This window comes from Antedon bifida, chromosome 1 (assembly GCF_963402885.1).
Source record: "Antedon bifida chromosome 1, ecAntBifi1.1, whole genome shotgun sequence".
In the NCBI taxonomy this organism is placed as follows: domain Eukaryota; kingdom Metazoa; phylum Echinodermata; class Crinoidea; order Comatulida; family Antedonidae; genus Antedon; species Antedon bifida.
Window position 1 is genome coordinate 18269869 of NC_136226.1, and position 17201 is coordinate 18287069.

At 35.3% G+C, this 17201-nt stretch overlaps 2 protein-coding genes across 3 annotated transcripts; one reads left to right on the forward strand and one right to left on the reverse strand.

Moving 5' to 3' along the window:
• The first annotated feature begins 772 nt into the window (after window positions 1-772).
• LOC144844241 (zonadhesin-like) lies at window positions 773-8876 on the forward strand. Of its 2 annotated transcripts, XM_078701047.1 has the most exons (9): window positions 773-984; window positions 3215-3373; window positions 3764-4050; window positions 4737-4806; window positions 5099-5212; window positions 6610-6723; window positions 7312-7425; window positions 7781-7900; window positions 8453-8876. In XM_078701047.1, the coding sequence occupies exons 1-9, from the start codon at window positions 924-926 to the stop codon at window positions 8482-8484; spliced, it is 1071 nt and encodes a 356-aa protein (XP_078557173.1). In that variant the 5' UTR covers window positions 773-923; the 3' UTR covers window positions 8485-8876. The 2 variants fall into 2 exon arrangements, with proteins under 2 accessions (XP_078557173.1, XP_078557182.1); XM_078701056.1 differs by lacking the exons at window positions 773-984; window positions 3215-3373 and adding an exon at window positions 3536-3644.
• A 1650-nt stretch (window positions 8877-10526) lies between these two features.
• On the reverse strand, window positions 10527-15352 carry LOC144852622 (uncharacterized). The gene has a single exon (XM_078710545.1). The coding sequence runs from the start codon at window positions 15171-15173 to the stop codon at window positions 10527-10529; it is 4647 nt and encodes a 1548-aa protein (XP_078566671.1). The 5' UTR covers window positions 15174-15352.
• Between the last annotated feature and the right edge of the window lie 1849 nt (window positions 15353-17201).

A 17201-nucleotide genomic window follows, 5' to 3' on the forward strand; every position in this document is an offset into this window, starting at 1 on the left:
ACCCCACTCGGATAAATAGATAAGCATACATTTTTACTACGTAAAACAAGAGTAATTCGAAAAGTTTTCATTCGAGAACTATTCGATAAACATTTATGCTGTCTTTGATAAACATAATATATTTTTAATCCAATCAGATGACGTCATGATCAATACGAACAAGAAAAATGTTATATAGTCACGATATTATTGATCTTACTACCATGACGTCATTTGATTGGACGTGTGAAAATATTATTTTCATCAAAGGCAGCATAATTATGTTTATCCTATAGTTCTAGGATGAAAACTGTTCAATTTCTTTTGTCTTAGTGTTATCGTTGATGAGACAGAATTAATTAATAGTGGACCTAATTAATCTTCTTTGTTAAGAAATTAAAAGATAGCTGACCCATTTTGTAACTAAACCCAACCCTCTTATAAATCTCTCTCTCCAATATGGATGATGTTATATTACCAGCAATTTAAGATTGAAATATTCACATGTGTTCTCAGTTATTTGAGCATTTAACTACCCACATACATTGCAAAAAGCATTCTTTACACAAGTTTCAGAATTGTTATGGGAAAACTTCTAGTTGACGTAATGGATGTAAGAGGGCGGTGTATTAATCATCTATGCATGGAATGAAACAATCACAGACAGCGCTGTATGAATTCGATACCATCGATTATGACTAGAATTAGGCTCGTGACGTAAAGATCGATTTTCACACTTTTTGTTCAACTTTCTATTGCAAATCATACATTGTTGTTGGGAAATTGTATCAGATAAACCTGTGATTACTGCGTTTCGTTAATTTTGTGATATTCTGCACAATTTTCAATATTTCTAAATGTGTGTTTTCAGCAGATGTCGTTGATAATTAGAACATTTGAGTTATTGTATACATTAAAAAAAATGAAAAGTTCGTAGTGTAACAATGAAGAGAGGTAACATAGTTCGGTTAGTGGTTCTATGTCTGTTCTTATCGTCACCAGAAGGTAGGCTAAATAAATTATTCTCTATTTTACTGCAGCAGGTTTCCGACTACTTTTAATAGAAATATAATCATAATTCAATAAATTCCCACATATATGTTTTTTTTTAAAATAAATTCTAAAATTAGAATGAGTTATTGAACATATAAATAATTGTATTATTTCAAATGAGTGCATGAATAAGAACAATAACACATTATTATATGTAGGGGCCTATTATGTTGATCTTTTTAGTCCGTATTTTTGAGAGATTAAGAAAAAGATCAAACGGTATTTTAACGGTAAATAAGAACAAAAAGTAGATGAAAAGAAAAGTGAATAAAATATTATCATTTTAAGATATTTTTTTTCTTTTAAAAAGTTTGTTTTTTAGAATCGTTTTACTAAAAGTTTAAACTGCAATAATTTAGTCTCGGAGTAACACAAGTATTATTATTTTTAAATCAAAAGGTAAATTACAATGATGTGAGTATCGGTGGCTGGGTCTTAATGAAAATACAATAAGAAAAAGATAAATCAAAACAATATAGTTGAACAGCCAGAAAGAAATCATTGCAGAGCGTTCAGATAAATCTAATCTCTCCTTCTGAGGGTTCTTAGAGAACAGTTTATAAGGTATGCATGAGCTGCCCGAGTGGATTCGAATTGAAAAGAAAGTATTACTATTATCACAATTGTTTGCTACTCTATGGTATTTTAACGGTAAATGGTAACACAATGTAGATTCAATAAACTATTATCAAAGTAATAAAATACCATCTCTCTAAATATCTTTTGAAGATTTTATATACATTTTATTATTTAGTGAATTATATTTATGTCTTGTTAGACTCTATTGTTATGAGGGTCCCTATGATCAGCTTCGCCTGAATGGACCATCCACATAAATATTGTTGGATACGAAATGAATGAATACATAAATTAAATTAATCGATTGAATCGTTGTTGTTACACGCCCATTGCCATGGCTAACGCTTGATACCGTTTTCTGTATACGACAATATGCGTATAACAAAAAAGTAAAAATATACTCTGGTGAATTTGTTTGTGGTGATTCTTTCATTCAATTATTTTCTGTAGCTAAGGCATTTGACTGCACCACTGTTATGCCAGTATCATTTTTGGTTACATTTCTTATCTAATAACTGTATTACATATTAAAATATCACTAGTGTAGTATTAAACTTGGAGAGAGCATAAAAAAACTTAAAAACTAACATAACTACTTAAATTAAATGCAGCTTATTTTTTGTAAGAGTAAGTTTTTAAAAAAGTATTGGTTTTCACCTTGACAAGGTAATTTTAAACAAAATCTATTCTTTTATTTTTTTTATTTATTCGGTAAATATGCTGAGTGGGCCAGTTTCATGTCACATCAGTCATTCAATCTGACCAAGAATTGGATCGAAAACAAAATATTGACTTTATAAAACCGTAATTAAAAACCGGTTTCTAATTCAATCTAACTGTTTTTTTCTTTTTTAATAAACATAATAATTTTTGTGAAAGTTCAATGATAAGTGAAAGTTTGATTTTATCCATCTTATTTTTTTACCTCTTGAATGATATTATTTGTTTATTCTCAAAATTTGCTTATTTATTAAAGCTAAGTCGAAAGAACCAAATAAACATTGTTTAAACAAGTTGACAACACGTGACCTGTCGCCACCCGCTCATCCGCCCAGATTACGCGGTCAATATTTCATATAAGCTTATATGTATTATGTTTTGCTAACGAGCCGTAATATGTACAAGATTGTATTCGATAGAAATCGATATGTAATACATATATACAATAAAACTAAATACGTGTATTGATTATCACAATAGAAAACGTGTATCATTCTAAGTATGTGATAAAAACTTGAATGACGCATATAGTACGGTATGAATTGTGTAATAATCATAGAGGTATTATACAATTAGTGAATCAACTAGAGGCGAAAAGGATATGGACTCCTCGAAATGAAATGAATAATTATAAATATCATGAAACCCATATAAGGTACCCTAAATTCTTATAAAACCAAAGCATGCAAAAGTAGAATATTCCAATCAAAAGACACGAATTGTAATCAACGTTACTATTTTTCATAGAATGTGGACATACGTACATTTTTTGTAGTTCATTAACTATTGTCCAGAGAATTTCCATTTTGACGGTGGCAATCATCTTGAATAAAATGGAAAGTCAACAATGTTTCTACCATTTATCAAATATGTTTCATTTAAGTTTGTGGTGATGTAACGTGTGATTTCGGACTGGACAACTGCGGGTACACTGATGACCCGGAAGCTGATGTTGCCTGGTTTCGAAACTTTGGAACAAATGTTCTTAGATTCGGCGGGACAGAGACGGGTCCTACTGCGGACAATACACAATCGGTGGACTGTAAGTAGGCCTACTAGATTATTTATCAAATAAATACAATTCATCATTAGCCTCATTATAATTTAAGCAGTTAATAAGACATCTAAATACACCCTAGCCTTTGATTCGTTGGTTACATATCACCTGGTATTATGATTGTTTCGTTCCATTCAATGGAAAAGCGAAGACAGTAGGGAGATATCACACTTTCTATATTTGTGCAAAGCAAACGGACGCAAGTGGAAAGCGGCGCGTCATTGCTGAATTTAAATGGTGGTAACATTTAAAGTAGGTAAATGCAAAGGATGTCGTGTGGCAAATAGAATTATGCGGCGGCAAATAAAGAGTATCGTATTTGTGTAATGTAGTATTTTGATTATTAGGAATTATTTTCATTAATTTTATTTACAGCACCCCCATTCTACATGGTATTTATGGACATACCAGATAGTCAGGATTTAACAGAAGGGAACACGGGCCGTATTGTCTCACCTTGCTATTCAATACCCAACTCCCTAGAAATGACTTTTTACTACCACATGTACGGGGCTGATATGGGTACTCTCAGAGTATACGTTGTTCGCTGTGAGGTCACTAGCTTTAGTGGCCCTCAATTTACAAGATCGGGGAACCAAGGCGACCAGTGGAATGAAGGAACGATTAGTTATGATGTATCAGGTATAGAAGGTGACATTAAGGTAATGTACTGTTACAAATAAAAACTGTACAAAATAATAACTCTATTTTGTGTTATTCTTGCCATTTTGTTGGTTGATATTATATCACGTGTCGTTCTATATTAGTTTTATAGTACGATGAAAGCTCTATTAAATGTTAAATTACAGGTCCTATTGAACGTAATGTTTTTTTTAAATATTTTGATAATTTTGCCCAACGGGAAGGCTGCTGGACGTTCGAAACCCGACATGCAATGGGCGCCGTCCAAAATTAGAGCGCTTTCTATCCTTCATTGAGTTAAATTGCAACAAGTGAATTACTGTAAGAATAACATCTTCAGATGGTAATGTTTTGCATTCATTGAAAGCATGGCTGTCCTACTAGGGCTTCGCCATGTTAAATCCCAATCCTCATTTTGTATACTACTATAATTGATAAACTTAATGTAATTTAAGACGATAATGCAATTTTTAAATAGTTATACTTTTTTTACTTTTTATCTTGTATTTTATCTGTTTAGTTCTGCACGTTTTAAATTGTTGCAATATTGTTGTTTTAATCTACTAAGCAAAGTGAATTTCCATTTTTATGGACAAATAAAATTTCTTGAATCTTGAATCTTGAAACTTGTATGCATATCGATTATTGAATACTGGGTTAAACATTTAGTTCTTGGTAAATTGATATATATTTTTTAAATGTTTAGATTGTGTTTGAGGCGATACGAGGTTCATCTATTACTAGTGTTATCGCTATTGATGACATTGCGATTACCGGTGAGTTTGATCATCCTTTTTATTTCAATCATTTAAAATTTAGAAAGTATATTTTTCCCCCATCAATAGACCGACGTAGCAGACAATAATTCTTCCAAAACCCATACTGGCAAAAGTGTGACACGCACTGCTACCCATAATAATGTTGCAAACACTGTCAGTAATAATCATTGAATTGTTTTATCTTTTTGGAGTTTGTTAATGTGGTATTTTAGTTCAAGTTTAGGTAACCACCGATTCATCTCGGTAACACAATAACACTAACCAAAATGTCTTTTTACTTCGAATAAAGACGACGATGATTGTGTTGATATCGTATGCCAGAATGAAGGTGTTTGTGTTGACAACTTCCACTCATGGTCCTGTACGTGTGGGGACGGTTATGAAGGAACTAATTGTGAAACAAGTAAGAACTAAGTTTTTCTCATTTTGTTAGTTAATGTTTGAAACTTTTGTTAAAATATCTCACATGGCAGAGGATTTTTTTTCCAATACTGCAGTATTTACAGTACATCTAATAAACATCAATCGCTTTGGTGATTGTGAGGTACTTTCTACGATGCTTCACATGTCATGACTCTGACTATGCAAAACTACAAACATTCAATATCAAGATTTTTTCACACGTCAAAGAGTAGATTATAAGACTTTGCGTGACTGGATATTAGTGTCAAACTCTATCATCTACACAATAAAACTTTATGTTTAAAGTCAAGTCAAGTCAAGTCAAGTATCATTTATTATCATTTGTTTTTAGGAAAAAAACATAGAAATTCTGTTTGCTCTGTTGGCGGAGCACAATATCCAACGGACACAACACGAACTCAAAAACAAAAACATTACAAAAAAGTGTCTACATCATGTTTAAGGCTCTAATAGATCCTGGAAAGAAACTATTTGTAAATCGTGCCTTATTGGCCTTAATAGAACGAAATCGCCGACCGCTGCGCATCAACTGGAACATACTAGAGGCCGGATGAAATTGATCATCTTTGATAGCCACTGCCATAAACAAATATGATGTGCCCATTATAAGACACGATGATGTCATATCAATACCATATTTGGGCACATTACACCTTTTTTGTCAAACCAATTTGATAGTGTAGACAGCGCTTTATACTACTACTGTTATGTTATGAAATCTGCAAGCGTCATCATGATTGTGATTTTGTAAAGCGAGGGACGGTGTTACTTGTGATTTTGAAGCCTCCAATATGCATCCCATGATATGGATGAACGTCAATTAGCCTTCCTTTCTGACTATGTAGACTACAACTACCAAACAAATCAACCGCTGGTGATTTTGAAGTCTGCAAGATGCATTCCATGATCATCTCAATACTTTACCTTTCTTTCTGACTATGTACTACAAAAAATATTAATCGAACTACTGGTTATTGGAAAATGTAAGATGTACGTCGTATCTTAATATAATAAAAGAATAAACATTAATATTATACTTCCACTAAAATAATTCACATATCATGTTATTTTTCTCCTAATACGTACGAAGGTTTGTAAAATCGCCATAAAATATCAATCGAATTACTGGTGATTGGGAGGTCTCAAATATCGCATCCTGATATGAATGAACGTTCCACTATAAAACTGATTGTGTAACAGCTACATTACGTTAGGATTGCGTGTTTCATTTTAATGTAGAACGATACACATTAACCGTATTTGATGACTGCCGTTTAATGGTTTCTCCAAAATTGTTTTAAGATTGTAAGGAACTATCAATGTTCGATACTGTGAAATCCTAAAGTATAACATGTTGTGTGTGATATTATCTTTTAGATACTGATGAATGTGTAAGTGCACCTTGTATTAATGGCGGTGCTTGTACGGATCTGGTTAATAAGTATGAATGCGCATGCGTAGGAGGATATGGAGGCACCACATGCGAAATAGGTTAGTTAAACCTACTATCATAGCCATAGATTGTAGTCCTACAATTTAATCCAACGTCCGTTCCGCAACCTAATTAGGAATTCTCGCCCAACATTGCGTATTTGAGTCACAGGACGCCGGAAATGGTACGCTCGCACGTAAAAATCATGATGAATGTCACATATAATTGGCCGGAAATGATACTCTAATAATAGGGTACTCGCAATTGGCAAAACGCGATTAAGGATAATATTTGCGTTCAATGCTAACGTCAAGGGGTTCTCCCGAACCATAACAAGTTCCCCTGGCTAGGGCCTGAATAACATCACTATGAGTGTAACTTATATATACTTTAACAACTAGTTTCTAACATATCAACATACAGCGATCAATTAAAAACAAACATGTGCATCGCTTAACTATTCAAAAACCAATCATGCATAACAAATTGGTTACCAGCTCTGGAACAGTATGAGTGAGAGACTAGCTCTTGACTGAAGTGATTAGTGTACGTACAAGAGGTTTTAATCATGAATAATTCATGATCTCTTATTTTAACGCGTATAACAAAGTATGTCATATTGAAATAACTTGAAATCACTCTACTAGATATTGATGAGTGCGCCTCTGTTCCATGTGTAAATGGTGGTGTTTGTATCGATGACGTCAACATGTTCAGTTGTGAATGCTTGGAAGGATATGATGGACTAATTTGTCAAAATGGTAAATACAATACACTATACTATTACTACAATACATTATTACAGACGCTTACCTATATTCAAAGGTATACATTAACGAAATCATCGTGAAAAACATAGTTGCTGACGTCTGAAATCTTTATCTTTCATAATTTATCAAATTATCATAATATATAATAAAGACGACATTTTATTGTTACAAGAGTGCAAACGTACTATTGATTACATTTTAGTTTCTGTAATTTTACTTTGTGCACCAGTTAGAATGTATTTACTAAACAAAGATCAGTGGTGTTATCTAGATTCTAGGGACTGGTTCCTTGTTTAGGGACCACTGCATAATCATTATAGATAATGAAAAAAACACACATACTTAGATTTTACAGACTCAGTGTGTGATCGAGAATGCAAAAACAACGGTACTTGTATATTTAATAGTGATTCGACAATGGGATGTTCGTGTCCCCGTGGGTTTTCTGGACCAGATTGCAACAAAAGTAAGTTCAACTCGTATTCAGTTCAAACTTCACGATTGGTTGTTTATTAATACATACCGTAACCGTATATTCAACTCGGATTCATCGGCAAGTTACATTTCACAATATATATGTATAATATGCCTATATATTCATTTTTTTCTTCTTTTTTTTTATTGTGATTTTGTAAATGTTATTTTTTTGTAATGCTGCAGACAGTATATTTTTCTGTATTAGTCTCAATTGTTGTGCTACTGTAATAATGTTGCTTTATTTTTTAGCAATCATTCCTTTTATTCAATTCAACTTTATTTCAAAAAAACTTTCCATACGAAAAATACAATAAAAAAAGAGAAAGAAATACAAAGCATTATTTGACAAACGTCCTAGAAAAGATCTTTTGACATATAGAACCTCTCTCCACTTAAAATACATTTTGGAATCAAACAATAAATATTCCTATTTATCTTCTTTCTAAAGTTTTGTATAGATAATATGTTTCCAGCAACTTTCATTCTTTGATTATGTACACAATATTTACCATTGTTTTATTGTATTACTTTCTGTTTAAAGGTAAGAGATACTGTAATTGCGGTGACCTTTGATGTTGCTCTAATCAAGAATTAGAACTTCCTGTATAGAAAATATAATTGATGTAACCATATAACAACCTCTACAACCAGAATCAAAAACCAATGTAAATGCAGGGCTACAAAATAACATGATGTTTTCACTCTGTGTAGCATAGTTCTTAGAAGATTTACTTTAAATTGGAAAGAAGTCTGATCTTGCTGATGAGGAAATGCGGCGTTTGGAAACACTATAGACCTAGTAGAGATACGTTGGTTATAAAAGTGAATTGTAATAGACCGTTTTAAAGGTTATCAAAACTAATGAATTAAAAGCTATGAAAATGTTTGTACCTACAGTAGGTAGTCTGAGCAACTGAATATATGTATTCATTTGATTGTTTATTTTAGAAAAAAGTATTTAATAAAATAATAATAATATTAACAAATGATATCTCTTTGTTTTTTTATTATTGACTTTTGGTCAGATCAAGTAATTATTCAGTTCTGTTCGATTTATGTCAATGCAGCTCTCATACATCTAGAAATATATTGATTTGATAATTGAAGCAATGCAATAAATCACTAACACAATGTCATGTGGGTAAGATGTAGGGTGTTTACCCACTTTGTTTCCTTTTATTAGTAGACCTGGCCACATATAGACGCGTAATCAAAAGCCTAAGCATACCGGTTGTCACACAGCCGCAATTACGGCTCTTTCGGACATGTAATTGCTGGTAACCAACGATGAACAACGGTAAATAGCCACAACTGTACACATATAAATGTAACAAGTAAAATTTAATAATAATCTTTGACAACCAATTCTTTCTTTTATAATTCAAACCCCCAAAAAAAAAAACCCAAAAAAAAAACCCAACCAATTCTCAAACAATGATACCGTATTCCTATTCCCCACAACCTTTATGCAATTCCCCAAATTTCCCAATCCTTCCAAACAAAATATCAACAATCTTCTTATTTTTAAATAAATCCCCGAAACCCCCCTTTCAAATACAATAATATCACAAGATGAATAATTAAACAATAATAAATGTCCACAATATCGTTCCTTCTTGCCTTCTCTCCTACGCTGACACAAAACAAATTAGAAAGATAAAAGTTAAAACGATTCTGCAAATAAACAACTCCCACGCCTCTGCTCCCGTTCTGCTTGTATTATATTATCAATTATAATTCTTCCTATTTTCTGACATATAAATAAATCAAATATAAAGTTAAAATGTTTCTTGATGTCGTTCTGCCCTGCAATCCGCTCCCCGACCAATTATTTCTTCCTCCTTTTCCCCGTAAAATAATATCAGTATCAATCCAGTTACTCTTCAATATTTCCAAACAATTCTTTACATGCAACAACTTCTGCTGTTTCCAACAGTTATTTCTTCCGTCAATTTACATTCACAATTTAAATTAATCCTCAGTAATCTCAACAATTAACAGTTCTACATTTAAGTACAGCCTTATAGTATTACTTCCAACTCACAATTTATTAACTTCATGTATATCACTTTATTTCCTTTCTGCTTCAGCTCTATGTCACCATAATTATCTCCAACTCACAATTTATTAACTTCATGTATATCTCTTTATTTCCTTTCTGCTTCAGCTCTATATCACCATAATTCAATTACTTCTTCTCCTGTACGTCTTAGTTTCTCATATCAATATTCACCTATCCCTTTCTGGCTTAACATAACATAGCCCTCCTTCTCTGTCTCCTCTCAATTTCCATCTACCTCAAAATTCCCTCAATTATCCACATATCACCACCTCATCCTTCTCCACCAATCAGCAACTCACACACTAACTTAACTCTTATACCTCTCCTCCAATCAGCAAACACCACACAATCCTTCTCTGCAACACAAAAACTCTGCTCCACTGGCTTCACACAATAGCTTCCTAAAACAAAAGAAAGGTTCAAATAGTGAAAACAAAAGGAAAAGTAAGAATGACTTGCAAAATATATACACAACTTTATGTCACTTGTGACATTTACTCCCCTCTAAAAGAATAATGTATCAACATTTTCTCCATACCGTGACGGGTCCTATTTACACTCGACTTAAATAATCAGCTCCTACATTTTCACTGCCTTTAATCGCCTCTATTCGGAACTTGTACGGTTGTAGAGCCAGGGCCCATCTCATAATTCGCCCATTGGACAATTTCGCTCTGTGCATAAACACAAGCGGCTGGTGATCAGTTTCCAACGTGAAGTTTCGTCCATATAAATAAGACTCAAATTTTCGTACACTCCATACAATGGCTAAGCATTCTTTTTCCATCACTGAATATGCTTTTTCTCGAGGAAGCAGTTTCTTGCTAGCGTACGCCACGGGAAACTTCACGTCACCATACTGCTGCATTAGAACCGCTCCCACTCCATATTCGGACGCATCTGTTCTCAAAATAAAATCTTTGTTTAAATTAGGAAGGCATAAAATTGGAGTACTGTTTAATTTTTCCTTAAGTTTAACAAACGCACTTTCCTGGGCCTTCTCCCAACATATTCGGTTAGGTTCCCGATTCTTCGTTTTGTCGGTTAATGGACAAGCAATCACAGAGTAATTAGGAATGAACTTTCTATAGTAGTTGGTCATCCCAAGGAATGACCGGAGTTGTTTCTTTGTTTCTGGTTGTTTGGCTGACAAGATGCTTTGTCTCTTCTCCACTCGAGGTTGAACATGTCCTTTCCCTACCACATGGCCAAGAAACTCGATTGTTTCATAACCAATGAAACATTTGCTTGGTCGAGCAGTTAGATTGGCCCTGCGGAGACGTCCAAACAATTCAGACAAACATTTCATATGTTGATCCCAAGAAGCTGTGTGAATTAGAATGTCATCAATATAATTAAGTGTATTATCCATCCCTTTGAGTAATTTTCTCATGATACGACTGAAAGTAGCCGGTGCATTGACTAAGCCGAACGGCATGACATTAAATTGAAACAAACCATCTGGTGTTAGAAAGGCTGTTAAAGGTTTTGACGCTTCATCCATGGGAACTTGCCAATACCCTTTACTTAAATCTATCTTAGTAAAATAATGATCATGGGCCAACTTTGTGAACAGTTCCTCTTGGTCCGGAATCGGTTCGGCGTCAAAAACTGTAACCTGATTAAGTTTTCGAAAGTCCACGCAGAATCGATTTGACCCATCCGGTTTCTTTACCAATACTATTGGAGAGGCAAACGGTGCCCCTGAAGGCTCCACTACACCCAGATTTAACATCATATTTACCTCATCCTTAATGGTACCTCGCAACGCATGTGGAAGTGGATAGGGCTTGGAACGGATTGCATCGTCAGTTTCCAGCTTGATTTCATGCTGCCCAAGTGTAGTCTTACCCGGTAAATCCGTCAGTACATCTTTGTAGTTTCCGATAAGTCGGTGCACCTCATGCTTTAGTGTATCATCCAGGCTTTCGTTGATGTGGATGTCGGCTGTTGTTTCTTTTGCTAGTAGAGGGTGGAGCTGTAAAAGATTCTCATTAGATAGATGATAATTTTGGTTATTTGTAAATGTTTCATTAGGTTCGCATTCAATAACAGCGGTGCTAGCTAATTCAAGGATACCAGAAGGCTCGGATACCCCTAAGGCAGCACTAATGTCTGCGGTTCGCTCATAATACTTTTTCAAGAGATTGGCGTGAAATATTTTGAATTTCCCGTTAAGGTCAATTTGGTAGTCTAGATACCCAAATTTCTTTACAACCTTAAAAGGACCTTTCCATTGAAGCAATAGTTTGTTTTTGTCTGTGGGTAATAAAAGTAGTACCTTATCCCCAACCTCAAATTCCCGGGACTTACTCTTTTTGTCATAATATTGTTTGTACCTGACCTTAGATTTTTGTAGATTCTTCTGAGCCATCTGACAGGTTTCATGTAGTCGTTCCCGTAAATCCATAACGTACTGGTAGGTGGTTTTTGTTTCTGGTGTTTCGATTTCTTCGGTCCACAATTCCCTTAGGATGGACATGGGTCCTCGTACGGTACGGCCATATAACAGTTCAAAAGGAGAAAACCCTAAACTTTCTTGTGAAGATTCCCTAACCGCAAAAAGTAGTGGGTCAATGTAACGATCCCAATCAGTAGGCCTTTCTGCACACATACGTTTCAGCATTTGTTTGAGTGTTCCATTGAACCGTTCGACCAAACCATTACAAGCTGGGTGATATAGAGATGTCATTACCTGACGTATAGACAACAACTTACTAACTTGCCTCATGACTTCAGATGTAAATTGTGATCCCCTATCGGTAAGCATTTCTTTCGGGATACCAAGTCTAGAGAAAACACCAACCAAGGCCTCAGCAACCCGTTCAGCTTCAATATTTGGTAGAGGCACTGCCTCTGAATAACGAGTAGCAAAATCTATTATTGTGAGTATATAACGATTACGACCTTTAGACATGGGGAAAATGGGACCAACTATATCAACGGCAATCCGTTCAAACGGCACCTCGATCAAAGGCATGCTTCCTAGAGGCACTTTCGTAACTCTACCTTTTTGTACAGTTCTCTGACAAATGTCACAGGATCGACAATATCGAGTAATATCTGCAGTTACCCCAGGCCACCAAAATGTTGTCAACACTTTATCTGTCGTCTTTTTTACCCCTTGGTGTCCTCCTAATAAGGTTTCATGGGCTTGGCGCATTACCTGGCGTCGATAGTCAGCTGGCACTACTAGTTGGGTAAACTTATCCCCGTGTTCAATATTAGGAGAGGAAAATTGCCTATATAATAGGTCTTTATGATAAATAAACCTAGCCTCGGCTTGTTTGTTACTCACAGTTGTAGTTTGTTTCTCTGCAAGATCCTTGAATTTTGCAAGGCTGATATCTTGTTGCTGGGCGGTTTTCATAATTCCCGCTGTGATGATTTGCTTGTGTATTTCTGTAGTTTTAAGTGTTCTGAATGGTTTATCCATAGTGTTAGCTTGAGACCGGGTAACAACAGAACATCCTTGAAGATTTCGCTCTGTCCATGTGGGATCTGGATTTCCTGGTGCTCGTACTCCTGCAATATTACCTAATATCAAGTCATAAATAGGGTTGTTCATACATAGTGCATACGTCTTTCCTGAAAAAAATGGAGTATTAACATGTATTAATGCAACCGGTAAGTTGCGGACCGTGCCATCAATCAGCACACAGGTTTTCTCCTTACCAGTAAGTTGTTCGGCTGATACAAGATCTTTCTTCACAACCACCCCACTACAGCCACTGTCACGAAGAACAGAGACGCAGCGTGACCCAACACAACCTGTATAAACGGGCATTTTACTAATTGAATTATTTAGAGCCGCTGTCATAATTGGAAGACAGTGCCCACATTGAAGAGTGACCTTATCACCATCATTATTGATACAACATTGATTTAAAGACTCTGACATTTTCGTAACCATACTGGCACCCACATCGGGAATTTCTTCTTTGGCTTTACATTCGTGTTGTTTTGTACATTTCTGGCAATCAGACTCTGTTTGTGGTGAAGTAGACAACCCAGCGCAACTGTTGGCGTCCTGTCTACAATTTCTGGCAATATGTCCTGTTTTTAAGCATCGGTAACATTTTGGAGGAGAGTTTGGCTTATGCATAGTTGAGGCTCTGCAATTTCTAGCTAGGTGACCTACACGATGACATATAAAACAAGTTGGACTACGGAAACTAGAAGGGCTTTGTGATGAGGATGTACTGGGAACATTATTAGAGGAGAGTTGAGGAGAATTTTGCTCTTTTTGTTTAAACTCTATTGGTTTACCAAATAATCCCCCACGAGCTTCCAAATATTGCTCCGCAATTTCAGCCATCGCTTGTATCGTTTTCGGTTGACGTTCCCTTAGGAACAGAGCTAGGTCCTTCCCACACCCATCGGTAAACTGCTCTCGCAGCAATAAATCTTTTAACCCCTGAAAGGTTTTTTCCCCCTCTGCTAGGTCAATCCACCTATCAAGATAATTGCTTATCCTCGCAGCAAATTGCGGGCCGCTTTCTCCGTATTCGGGCTTAGCTGTTCGTAACTTATGTCGAAATCCATCGGCGGTTAACTGAAACCGTTTTAGAAGAGCCAATTTCAACAGTTTGTAATCGTTAGCTTCAGCTGACGACAACCTGGAATAAACCTCGAGAGCCTTCCCAGTTAGTAGGGCACTTAAGTTAACCGGCCACTCAATTTCTTTCCACTCCTGACTAGTCGCATACCGTTCAAACCTTTTCAGATAGGCATCTAGGTCATCTGTTCGATCATGGAAAGGGGGTAATTTAGGTTTACTGGCCTTAACCCGTGACTCAGGATTGGGTAATACTCTACCACCCGGCCGTGCCCGATTCTTTTCTTGTTCTAATTGGATTTCTAACCTTCGCATTTCTATAAGATAGGCCTGATTCTCAGCTTCTTTCGCCCTTTCGTTTTCTCTCTCTTTTTCTTCACTCGCTCTTTTTCTCTCTGCTTCGTCCCTCTCTAATACCTCTCTTCTCTCTCTCTCTTCCTTCTCTAGTGCCTCTCTTCTCTCTCTCTCTTCCCTGTCTCTGTTTCGCTCCATTTCTTCTCTCTCCCTGTTTCTCTCTTCTCTCTCTAGTGCTCTCTCTTCTCTCTCTCTGGCAGCTTCCTCTCTCTTTTCCACAAACTCTCTTAATTCCACTCCATCTAACCCCAACGCTTTTCCTGCGTCAACAATTTTAGTGAGATCCATTTCTTAAGGAAAAAAAAAATATATATATATATATAAGTATCCAATATAAGTATACAGTATGCCAATAATATGGCAAATAGACAATCCAAGAATCACGTACAATTGTTTCATCTACCAATGTTCACGCTAGGTTACAAAGTTTCCCGGACGAGCCCCCATAAATGTCACACAGCCGCAATTACGGCTCTTTCGGACATGTAATTGCTGGTAACCAACGATGAACAACGGTAAATAGCCACAACTGTACACATATAAATGTAACAAGTAAAATTTAATAATAATCTTTGACAACCAATTCTTTCTTTTATAATTCAAACCCCCAAAAAAAAAACCCCACAAAAAAACCCCAACCAATTCTCAAACAATGATACCGTATTCCTATTCCCCACAACCTTTATGCAATTCCCCAAATTTCCCAATCCTTCCAAACAAAATATCAACAATCTTCTTATTTTTAAATAAATCCCCGAAACCCCCCTTTCAAATACAATAATATCACAAGATGAATAATTAAACAATAATAAATGTCCACAATATCGTTCCTTCTTGCCTTCTCTCCTACGCTGACACAAAACAAATTAGAAAGATAAAAGTTAAAACGATTCTGCAAATAAACAACTCCCACGCCTCTGCTCCCGTTCTGCTTGTATTATATTATCAATTATAATTCTTCCTATTTTCTGACATATAAATAAATCAAATATAAAGTTAAAATGTTTCTTGATGTCGTTCTGCCCTGCAATCCGCTCCCCGACCAATTATTTCTTCCTCCTTTTCCCCGTAAAATAATATCAGTATCAATCCAGTTACTCTTCAATATTTCCAAACAATTCTTTACATGCAACAACTTCTGCTGTTTCCAACAGTTATTTCTTCCGTCAATTTACATTCACAATTTAAATTAATCCTCAGTAATCTCAACAATTAACAGTTCTACATTTAAGTACAGCCTTATAGTATTACTTCCAACTCACAATTTATTAACTTCATGTATATCACTTTATTTCCTTTCTGCTTCAGCTCTATGTCACCATAATTATCTCCAACTCACAATTTATTAACTTCATGTATATCTCTTTATTTCCTTTCTGCTTCAGCTCTATATCACCATAATTCAATTACTTCTTCTCCTGTACGTCTTAGTTTCTCATATCAATATTCACCTATCCCTTTCTGGCTTAACATAACATAGCCCTCCTTCTCTGTCTCCTCTCAATTTCCATCTACCTCAAAATTCCCTCAATTATCCACATATCACCACCTCATCCTTCTCCACCAATCAGCAACTCACACACTAACTTAACTCTTATACCTCTCCTCCAATCAGCAAACACCACACAATCCTTCTCTGCAACACAAAAACTCTGCTCCACTGGCTTCACACAATAGCTTCCAAAAACAAAAGAAAGGTTCAAATAGTGAAAACAAAAGGAAAAGTAAGAATGACTTGCAAAATATATACACAACTTTATGTCACTTGTGACACCGGTCGAGTAGGATAAGGTAATTATAGCTGCTAACCCTGGCTTATCCAACATAGATTGGTGCAGATCCATGAAGAAACTAGAAGCGCCCTCAAGTTGACGAATTTTTGCATGGTTTGCTTATTTTAGCATGGTTTGCGTATTTTGCAAAAATATAGCGCCCTCAATTCGCCTATTTTGATTTGCGAATTTTGGCAAAGCACAGCACCTTCAATTTTGGCAATTTATTTTCCGTATTTTAGCATGATGCTCACCAACCCCACTCCGATAAATAGATAAGCATACATTTTTACTACGTAAAACAAGAGTAATTCGAAAAGTTTTCATTCGAGAACTATTCGATAAACATTTATGCTGTCTTTGATAAACATAATATATTTTTAATCCAATCAGATGACGTCATGATCAATACGAACAAGAAAAATGTTATATAGTCACGATATTATTGATCTTACTACCATGACGTCATTTGATTGGACGTGTGAAAATATTATTTTCATCAAAGGCAGCATAATTATGTTTATCCTATAGTTCTAGGATGAAA

Bases quoted from the DNA above. Each gene is read 5' to 3' on its own strand.
- LOC144844241 (XM_078701047.1), top strand. From the start codon at position 924: ATGAAGAGAGGTAACATAGTTCGGTTAGTGGTTCTATGTCTGTTCTTA. The intron at 5,213-6,609 runs GTAAGAACTAAG...ATTATCTTTTAG, and splicing joins AGGAACTAATTGTGAAACAA to ATACTGATGAATGTGTAAGT. The intron at 6,724-7,311 runs GTTAGTTAAACC...TCACTCTACTAG, and splicing joins AGGCACCACATGCGAAATAG to ATATTGATGAGTGCGCCTCT.
- LOC144852622 (XM_078710545.1), bottom strand. From the start codon at position 15,173: ATGGATCTCACTAAAATTGTTGACGCAGGAAAAGCGTTGGGGTTAGAT.